General features: G+C 43.6%; 1 protein-coding gene across 1 annotated transcript in view; it reads left to right on the forward strand.

The window, feature by feature from the left end:
* Positions 1 to 7,210, forward strand: part of LOC137592388 (zinc finger SWIM domain-containing protein 6) — a 49,746-nt gene extending 42,536 nt beyond the window's left edge. The window contains exons 11-14 of the mRNA XM_068310533.1: positions 4,423 to 4,580; positions 4,710 to 4,873; positions 5,813 to 5,894; positions 6,029 to 7,210. Coding sequence (XP_068166634.1) covers positions 4,423 to 4,580; positions 4,710 to 4,873; positions 5,813 to 5,894; positions 6,029 to 6,894 — 1,270 coding nt within the window. The 3' untranslated portion in view covers positions 6,895 to 7,210. The remainder of the gene's footprint in view (positions 1 to 4,422; positions 4,581 to 4,709; positions 4,874 to 5,812; positions 5,895 to 6,028) is intronic.
* Positions 7,211 to 10,584: the final 3,374 nt, after the last annotated feature.

The following is a 10,584-nucleotide window of genomic DNA, read 5'->3' on the forward strand; positions in this document are numbered from 1 at the left end:
GAAGACGCTGTTGTCTTTCTCAGTGAGGGGCACATCTAAACCCGATGTGTCCCCACCTCGCCTCTAAACCCTAATCCCCCAAACCTGCTTTACCTGAATAGGCCACTCCACCTTCCCCTTTTTCCTCCCCTCACATCCTCAATCCTTTGGTGTGAAAGCGGCGATTTAGAATAATACGGCCACTTATGGGCGCTCCCGGGAGCAGAGGGTGTCTACTCAGCACATAATGAATGTGTGTAATGTAGCGTAGTGTTATATGATAGCATATACCTCCCTGCTCCCACGGGATGGTGGACAGTTAAATATAGAGGAGGAGGTAAAAGAAGCAGAGTTATTTTAATGGACCCATTATAACACTATCATTGATACAAGGAGAGAAAGCTCGGCTCTCGCTCGCTCCTCTCCTTCAAACCGGCTTCTTAATGCGTGAAAAGTACAACTGCTTCAGTAACACACACATGCATATCCAGTGGAGGATTTTAAAGTGTGTTTATGCGCCGTGCACAAGGTTAATTAAAGCCTGTGAGAGCAGCGGATGCTGTGCAGTGACTTGGTGTGAGCAGCCAACGCAGAAACGGCGTTGAGCTCCCTATTGACTCACAGGCTGCCTAGAATTCGACTGCAGTCACAGAAGAAGAAGCTCTCAGCCTCTCTGGAGGACGGCCCTCATCACCAGCCTGTGGAAGCCGAAGAAACGAATCCCAATCTCCTGGTGTGATATTAGATTTTCATGCAGGATAGGAATCTCTGAATGCTAATGAATGAAGATCAACACTGTAATCCACCACCTTTGATCCGCTGCATAATCCATAATCTCTGGATATATGATACTGTGTGAGCATGCACAATTGTATGGCGTTGACCCACAGTTTAATCGTACAGTTTGATCCTTCCCTATGTCTGAATATGATAAATGGTTGCAGTAGTTATTAATCACATCATAGAAATACTCTATTACAAGGAAATCTTGCGGCCATGTGACGTTAAAGGAGACATCCTTGCGTGCGAGTATTAGTGATCCGTAGCATGTAACACTTTCAGGTGAAGCTATTCACAGTATAAAATATATGTAATTAGCAAATAATTAAATGCTTTGTATGTTGAACATGATCAGAAACCTGTAGCTATTAAATAAATGGAGTGGGTTGACAACCTTTCAATCAAATTGGTGTCTGTCATGAAGGACACACACAGACAAGCCCAACAGCTAGAATTGGACAACCCTTTGAAAACAATGGAGGTTTACCCTTGACTGTAGGTGTGTATACTGTAGTGAAATATCTTTAGACGTGTTCATCAAGCGGTTCTGTCCGTCTCTGTGTCATAAAAACTCAGACAACTCTGATTGCTCATAAGATGTGTTTGAAGGACGTGTCTGAAAGCAGGTCATGTAATACACAGAGGTCAAGCTGATAGCGAAGACATTTTGATGAGCTCACGATGGGGAGGCTTCTGAAAATCATGGATCCGAGACACAAAGGAGAGAGTTGGAATCGGGGTTACATCTCGGGTCAGGTATGATTTGATCCTTCCCCCGCCGGCAATGAGAAAGTTTTCAATGTGAGAGTTTGTATATAGAGCGGAGGTCTTCCAGCGGATGTGACACTCAGTTGATAGATGTGTGCTTGATGGATTATGAAAGTGAAGGGTGTTTACAGTCAGAGGGGGAAAGGACCATGAGGTAGAGAGGTCAGTCGTCATGGTGACGCGGAGCAGAAACCTGAAGGGCCTCAGGATTTTGGTAAAAAATAAAAAATAAAAAAAAAATCTGGCTGGGCTGCTTTTCATCAATGTCTTCCTTCACTTCCGTTTCATCCTGGTCTTTTTATAAATGAATTTGAATGTTTTAATATTCAATTTATTGTGTTTGCATTAGCCGCTCTTCCGTCTGCGCACCTCCACATCCTGCCTGTCGTTCTCGCCTTGGGATCATCTTTGCTTGCCTGATCACAATAAAGAGAAAAGGCCCCCCAAACGATGCATCCACTCGTCACACACACACACACACACACACACACACACACGCCCTCACTGCCTCCCACAGGGATTGATCGCCTCTTCCAGGTCTCCCTTTTGGTGCTTTATATCATCGATAATGTGTGTTTATACCAATCTGTGGAAGAGCCTTACAGAAATATGGGTTTAATTTGATATTTTAACTGCAAACGTGACGTTGAGTCAAGAGTTTGTTTAGTGCCGCTGCAGAGAGAAGATGCTGGTGTTTTACGGCCAGTTGGCATCATTTTGCTGTGGTTTATAAGATGCTAGATGAGAATGTGCCCTAAGCATGGGTATCTACTGTTCTTAGATTGAAGGATTCAAAAGGGCCCATTCAGATGTATTTCAAGTTTGTTTGTTTGGTAATGTCCCCTGGAACAATAGAACGGTATGGATTTTCCTCCTGACACTTGAAGAGGTTATTTTTCAGCAGGCCAGGCCTCTCCAGCGCTTATCCAATGGAGGCCTCTGGTTCTCTGGTGAAAACCAAACAAAGACAGGAATGTTGATGAGGCCTCCATCTTTACCCAGGGATCTTTTTCTTTCCTTTTTTTTTTTTTTTGCTTTGCTACACCCCAGGAATCTTCCAGAAGGCCCCAGTGTAGTGGAAGCTTTTAGCAGCTCTTCGGAGTGAACCCTGCTTGTTGCTAGGGCTCCCAGCATTCACACGCATCTCCGCCGGTTTTTTTTTTTTTTGCCACCTCCTCTCGTCAATTGAGGAGTCCCGGCTCACGCCCTCTCGGGTAAAGTTGTGCGATGATTTTTTTTGTGCATGCCTTCACTCAGGTGGTATCACATGCACTTTGCTCTGAAATTGAAACTGGCATTTAGCATCACGTTGCTCCTACCGGGCTGTTTGATGTGTTTTCAAAAGGGCAATGTGTGTGTGTGTGTGTGTGTGTCTTTCCGTGTGCGCATGTGTGTGTGCGTACGTGTGTATGCCAGCTCTTTTGATTTGTGTGTGTCGGTATTTGTTTGATGTGTGTCCAGCCTTACGGGGCTGGAAGGTGAATTCCTTAATTTCCCCGTGGACTCAATTAGCTTTGTGATTGGCTGAGAGGAGGCCAGGTTGTACTGCCTTCTGAAGGAAAGCAGACCTTTGAAACTGAGGTAGGAGTGGAGGGAAAAGATATGAAGCAGAAAAGAAGATGAGCCGGTCACTGCGGTGATGCTGGTGCTGGAGGAGACTTGGCCCTCGCACCATTGTTATAACGAGAGGGAGAAACTAGTGAACCTTCTTTATCTGCGAGCAGGTCTGACTTCCTTTTGAACAAACGCACTGAAGAAAGTAATAAATATAGACTGGCTTTTCAGCGATTAACTAAAATAAAGGGTAAAAGGAAAGTAAAGGGTAACTATAATTCCCATGTGATGTTAAAGTCATTTTCAACCTGAACTCTCTGACCGAAAATCATAATGAAGACTTCTTATGTTTGTACAGTGTTTCTATCTGTCTGCTTGTTATTGAATGAGGACAGAAGTGATTTACCAGTGATTTTATCAATTATTATCCCTCCAGAGTCTCTTCTTATTACTGAATTTCTCCTCTCTTTTCTTTTTTTTTTTTCTGGGTAATCCTCATTTGAGACCAACAATCTCATCCACACCACCAAAGATCACCTTGTCTTTAGAACTTAATAACTTCAGCTAGAGATCAGCGGTTTTGTTCTCAAAAACTACAGAATCTGTGCTTTTGATTCCACTCATTTTTGTGTCTGTGGTTCATATATTTCTATCAGTGAACGTGATGTAATCAGATGTAAAAGATTTAAATCCTTTCACCATCTATATCTATACATTATCAACCTACAGTCAAAGAAATTCTCAGTCTGTACTTCTGCTGACGATGTGTAGTGTCAGCATATGAATTGGACATGCCTTTTGGCTCTAGAGGACACATTCACGTCCAATCGTCGAATTCAGACATTTAGCTGTGTTGCTTGAATAAGTTGAACTGTGAAATACAGCGCTCAGGGGGTTTCATGTTGATTTATGGTCCGTTTTCCTATGTAATAGTGTACTGAAGTATTCGTGGAGTAAAACATAGTTAGCTGATGTTGTCCAGAATCTGAATCTGTGTTGCCCTGGATGATACTATAAAAAAAATGATGACTTTATGAGGCAAAACAGAAGAATGTGCAAAAAAAAAATGGGGAGGTTCTTCTGGGGGTCTCAAAGGATTAAAATAATCATTTTGTTTTTCAAATGTGTGTATTTACAGTAATTTTCTCAAAAACCAACAGTACGCCCTATAATCCAGTGCGCTTTACATATGAAAAGTTTTGAACTAGACCATTCATTGAAGGTGCGCCTTAAAATCCAGTGCGCCTTATAGTGCGGAAAGTACTGTATATGTTTGACTAATTTTGATTTAATGTATCTGTAGAATTGCATGACGTGAGTGTAATTTCTTTTCTCCAACAGATTGCCGGTGTTGGAGTCGACCGCCTCGTCCGGTGACCTGTCACGACCCCACCACATCGTGTCTGTGGTGCCCAACCGCTACCCGCGCTGGTTCACCCTCAGCCACATAGAGTCTCAGCAGTGTGAGCTGGCCTCTACCATGCTCACTGCTGCCAAAGGTGCTCATATATTCATTAAAAAAAAAAAAAAAAAAGATCCAGAGCATGTTTGATGTTGGTGACATTTTGCACCACGTGCAGTCGTCTCCTTCCTGGTCTAAAGCTTCCCTGTGATTGAATCCCTTCTAGGTGACAGTCGGAGGCTGGAGACTGTCCTCGAGTCCATCCAGAAAAACATTCACTCCTCCTCTCACATCTTCAAACTGGCGCAAGATGCGTTCAAGATCGCCACTCTGATGGACAGCCTGCCCGACATCACACTTCTCAAAGTCTCTCTGGAGTTGGGTCTGCAGGTACACAAACATGCCAAAGTGTTTTTTTACTTTCTAGGAGAATGACAACCATTATTCCACTCTATCCATTTGATAAACTGGTTTTACTGTGTTCATTTCATTTTGGAAGAAAGACCTTCTCTGCATTTAGACTGTGTTCAATCTAGCAGCCAAAATCTAATTTCAAAGAGTGTGGATGGCACCTCTGTTCTGACATTGTTGCTACGACAACCTGTCAGATCAGCCAATAATGTGGCCCAGAGCAAAATCCCATTTGGACACTTTAAAATTAGTGTGGACAAACATCCCTAAAAATCTGTTTTGAAAGGGAATCTGATTGGAATCTGATTTGCCTGTAGTCTGAACACAGCCTTAGATGTTTTCCTGTTAACACAATGTCTGCCCTCACGTTTCATTAGAACCTGGATATAAAATCTCCTGGAGAATGAGTGGTGATCCATTCAGGATCTGTCTTATTCTATCAACTTTCATTTCTCCATTTGGAACAATATAACTGGATATACTTCCTTCAGAGTATAATCCTAACCCTAACTCTAAATCTCCTGACGTCAGTGACTCTGTATATATTTCCTGAACCCATCCTGTGCCTTCTTTAGTTATATCAAATTGAGTGATCATCATTTTCTTTTCTCCTTTGATTACATTGGAACAATATGACTTTGCAAATGTTGTTGATCATATCGGTTGATTGTGTAAATAAATGCTATTTAGAAATTAGACAAAAACGTTAGGACTTGTTTTCAAAAGACATTGCATCGCTCCTTCATTAACTACATCTGTGAAGCTGTAAACCAAGCTGTTCTTTTGATAGAAAGACAAATGAAGCAACAAAATCTTTTTTAAAACAAGTCTCAGATGGGAATGTCAGAAACAGTGCGTGATGTGAAACGTTTTTGCTCAGGCCTTTCCTTTCTTTTCTACTCTTATCTTTTTTTTCAGGTGATGAGAATAACTCTGTCTACGTTAAACTGGAGGAGGAGAGAGATGGTGCGCTGGTTAGTCACGTGTGCCACTGAAGTGGGTAAGTGAGTCTGGTGACTTGAACGATTTCTGTTTCACAATGAACTTGTGCGAAACTCCCAGTCTTCCAGCTCTCTTGTCACTCAGTTCTCATTCTGTATTTTTGTTGTTGTTGTTGTTGTTGTTGTTTTCCAGGAGTGTACGCCCTGGACAGCATCATGCAGAGCTGGTTCACCCTCTTCACCCCCACAGAAGCCACCAGTATCGTGGCCACCACTGTCATGTCCAACAGCACCATCGTCCGCCTCCACCTGGACTGCCACCAGCAGGAGAACCTGGCTTCGTCGGCCCGGACCCTCGCCCTGCAGTGTGCCATGAAGGACCCCCAGAACTGTGCTCTCTCTGCTCTAACACTTTGTGAAAAGGACCACATTGCCTTTGAAACAGCCTACCAGATTGTACTGGACGCGGCGGCCACGGGGATGAGTTACACGCAGCTGTTCACCATAGCGCGCTACATGGAACATCGCAGTTACCCGATGAGGGCGTACAAGCTGGCGACGTTAGCGATGGCTCACCTGAACCTCAGTTACAACCAGGACACACACCCGGCCATCAATGACGTGCTGTGGGCGTGCGCGCTCAGCCACTCCCTGGGGAAAAACGAGCTCGCCGCCGTCATCCCCCTGGTGGTGAAGAGTGTGAAGTGCGCCACCGTGCTCTCTGACATTTTGCGGAGGTGCACGCTGACCACGCCGGGCATGGTGTCGGCGCTGCACAGCCGCAGGAACTCTGGAAAGCTGATGTCCCTGGACAAGGCGCCGCTCAGGCAGCTACTGGACGCCACCATCGGGGCCTACATCAACACCACGCACTCGCGGCTCACTCACATCAGCCCACGTCACTACAGCGAGTTCATCGAGTTCCTGGGGAAGGCCCGGGAGACTTTCATGATGGCTCACGACGGACACATTCAGTTCACCCAGTTCATAGACAACCTGAAACAAATCTACAAGGGCAAAAAGAAACTAATGATGCTGGTGAGGGAGAGATTCGGCTGAAGGTGAGGCTGTGGGGATGGGGTCGCCAAACACTCCCCTCCCACTCTAGTACTTTTCTATTAACTTGAGTCTGCCTTTGAACTTCTTTTGGACATAAAGACAAGTGAAAAAGAGGGATGTGACTTGTAGAATGACGCAAAAACAGAAAGGAAAAGATGAGAAAAAATCAACAGAGCCACATGCGGTATTATTGTTCTTGCTGTTGTTATTGTTATAAACATTATTACTATTATTATTAATAATAATATTATTACTACTATGTGTACAGAGGTGTTTTTATTTTTCAGAAGAGAGGAAATTTGTCATGTTGTGAATGTTGTGTGTATTTCTCTACATGTGTGAGAGGAAAACGAAAAGTGAAATTGCTCTTTTTTTTTTTTTTTTTTGTTATGATTTAAAGCATTTTTTTCTCTCCCCCCGCCCCCACCCCCACCCCCACCCCCTTCTCGGCGCACATCGAGTTAAACGTTGTCGAGTGGCTCGAAGCCCCTTCTGCATCACCGCTCATGTAAAAACAGAAGAAGACGAGCATCCTCAAAGAGAAACTAAGGCTTTAAATGACACGGAGCACCTCCCTCTGCCCCCACCCCCCACCCCCACCCCCCCACCCTGCAGGTGGGCGCCGGCCAGGAACTGCACAGCTTAGATCGGGCTCTGCACAGCTTGGTTTAGCACTGACAGAACGCCGCCATCAGCATTTCTTTCGACGCAGCAGTAGCAGCACTTGAAACCGCCGTTAGTTTTCTCTGAGTCCCAAACATGAACTCCATTATACACAACGACACTCTCAAGTCAGTGTGCTCTTATTGTTGGCAGCCCCCAGGCCCCCCCCCCACCTGGAGAACGACTGCCTGCTCTCAGACGAGGGTCTGTACGCGGGCGCTAAAGAGACGGCACATTAGACACAGATAACGACTATTCCTGTTACGTTGCGATGAGTACAGCCCGCGTTTGACTTAATGATCGTTAGATTTGAGTTTTGTAGTTGAAGTAGGAACCCATAGGGAGACGACTACCTCATGATACGGTATTTAACCTGCTCCCTTTTTTTTTTCTGTCGTTCGTTCTTTCATTCTTTCCTTCCTTCTTTCTTTTCTTTTCATTTTTTTTTTTTAATTTTTTTTTTTTAGCTGTTAGTGATATTAATCATCTTCGATAGCCAACAGTGTTAATTAAACGGTGAGACCAAGGTTATGAGCAGATGTGCTCTGCTGTACGTCACCGCCCCTGGCATCGGCATCGGAATCGGCACTTACACCCCCCCAACCTAAAAAAGCACACACAAAAAAAAAAAAAATTTTTTAAAATTGGCTGTAACGCGCTTAGAAGGTGTGTCTCTATGTAAGCCCCTCGCCCCCCCCCGCCCCTCATGTCTCTGCAGCCGCCACTGAACGGTATTTCCACTCCAGGCCAGTGTGATTTCCCTCTGTTCATGTGAATCATTAGAATTAGACTTTCTACTGTTAGAGCTGTTGGAACCTTCAGTAATTGTCAAGCAGAACGTTCTCAGGGATTTCACTACACAGGAAAAAAGGTCGAACAAATGAAAAAAGGACTCCAGGAAAAAGACAAAAACATGACACAAATGAGCAAGCATTTATTGTACTCTGTATATATGTCATAGTATATGTCTGAATATGGAGGATCTGAAAGTATATGTTAACTAATTTATACAGAGTATTCTATGTAATGTGAAATACTTGAAGCCGCTGTAGTTTGCTCTCTCTCTCTCTCTCTCTCTCTCTCTCTCTCTCTCTCTCTCTCTCTCTCTCTCTCTCTCTCTCTCCTCTCTTTTGTCTTCTCCCCCCCCCCTCTTTTTGTTGAAAACGGAACATATCAGATGGAGTAGACTGACCTTGTTTGCGGCTGCGTTTATTCTCGTGACGCCGTGCCCTGCAAAGAAATGCAGGCTGAGTGAAATTGTGATGGCAGAGACAAATATTTGTACTTCATTCCTGCTGACTGAAGCACAGAAAGGGTGTGGAGATAGATAGATAGACTACTTCAGGCCAACGGTCGATAATTGTTTGAAAAAAATACAGAATTTTTTTTAAATACTTCAATATGCATGTAAGCTGTTGCACTAGCCTAGTTTCCCATAGAATCATTGAGGGGAAAGATGTGTAATGTGTTTTATACAGGAGCGTATTTGGAAATGAATCTGGATAAAAGCCTCCGGCCTTACATGCATTAAAGGACATCTGTTGGCTGAAGTCTGTCTTTGCAGTGATATTAACCTTGTCAGAGTAACGTCTTAGTTGTTTATCGCAACAGGAGTCATATTAATAAGAGTTATGCACAAGTTCAATCTAGATAAGATTAAAAAAAAACAAGTACTTCAGTTCTCCTTTGCATTCACTGCAGTATTTCCAGCATCTTCTCTGTAATGCTCAGCTGTCCTGTCATCACTTACCTTTTTGACTTCTTTTACACGTCTGATCATTCTTTTTTTTTTCCTCCCCAGGTGTCTTTTCACAATGTTGTGTTCATTAAATATAAAAGCAGCCTTTTTCTCTTGCCTTGTCTTAACGCTTTAAAGTAACCAAACAGGAGATCTATCTAACAACCAAACGCGTTCTAAGGGGTGAGAGGCGACCCACCTTGGTCCCAGCTTTAGTGTCCTTAATTAGTAAGTGAATGGCTGTGTAACTCATGCTTTAACAAAGCAATTCCTCACGTGTGTTTGGTGAAAAAAATGTTGTCTAGTGTCTCTTGTTCTCTTCAGCAGCAATTTCCTCTGAGTCTTTCTAGAAGTTTTTTTTTTTTTTTTTGTGTAGGAATCTTTTGCTCTCCCATTTTATTTATTACAATGACCCATGTATACATGCTTACGAAATTAAGATTTGATACACCGATATCAATTTATTTATGTAACTAAATCACTGTTTTATAATCTTGTTAATGAGTCAATAATTGATTTTTTTTTTTTTTTTTTTTTTGGTTTTTGTTCTTTGTTTTAATAAAAGTTAGTTTTTTGAAATGTATCTCCGTGTCCTCTGCTTTTTTTAGTCGATTTTTTTGGTGGATGCGTGTGTGTGTGTGTGTGTGTGTGTGTGCGCGCGCGCTACTGCTGTGCTTTTTCCTGTCACAGATCATTACAGGACGTGGTCTGAGAGCGCCTCGGCTGTCGTCCACAGCGAGCGTTGATCGCTGTGGACGGTTCAGATCTCCGTCAAACGGCGGTGTCAGACAAAAGTCAGAGAGGGATCACTCTCTCTAGCTGCAGCTTTCATGCTCGGATGATGAAGAATATGAAATGTATCAATTGATATTCCCATGGTCTTTGTAGCGTCTATCAACCAGCGAGGCTCCACAACCACAATAACGTGTTCACACGCGTCGAACGCTGTCGGTGGTGCCACAGGATGACTAAATCAGTGTATGTAGTTTGTCAGGTGTGTGTGTGTACTCCTTGTTTGCATGCCTGTGAGTCTGTTTTCTTGCATGTGTGTGTGTTTGTGTATGTGTGTTGGTGTGTTAAGGCCTTTAGGGAGTGAATGGGAACAGGTGGTAGCTCCAGACTACAGGAGCTCCTGACAGCAGTAAGGTCCCCAGACTCCAAGCCCCTCATTAAACATTGACACAAAAACACTGCAACTGTCTGTGTGTGAACAGTAATGAAGCACAGACGGCTTTACCGGTATACACACTGCAACTTTAGCACAGCACGGGCTCCCTGTGTGTGTGTGT

The sequence above is a fragment of the Antennarius striatus genome, chromosome 3, assembly GCF_040054535.1.
Source record: "Antennarius striatus isolate MH-2024 chromosome 3, ASM4005453v1, whole genome shotgun sequence".
NCBI lineage: Eukaryota > Metazoa > Chordata > Actinopteri > Lophiiformes > Antennariidae > Antennarius > Antennarius striatus.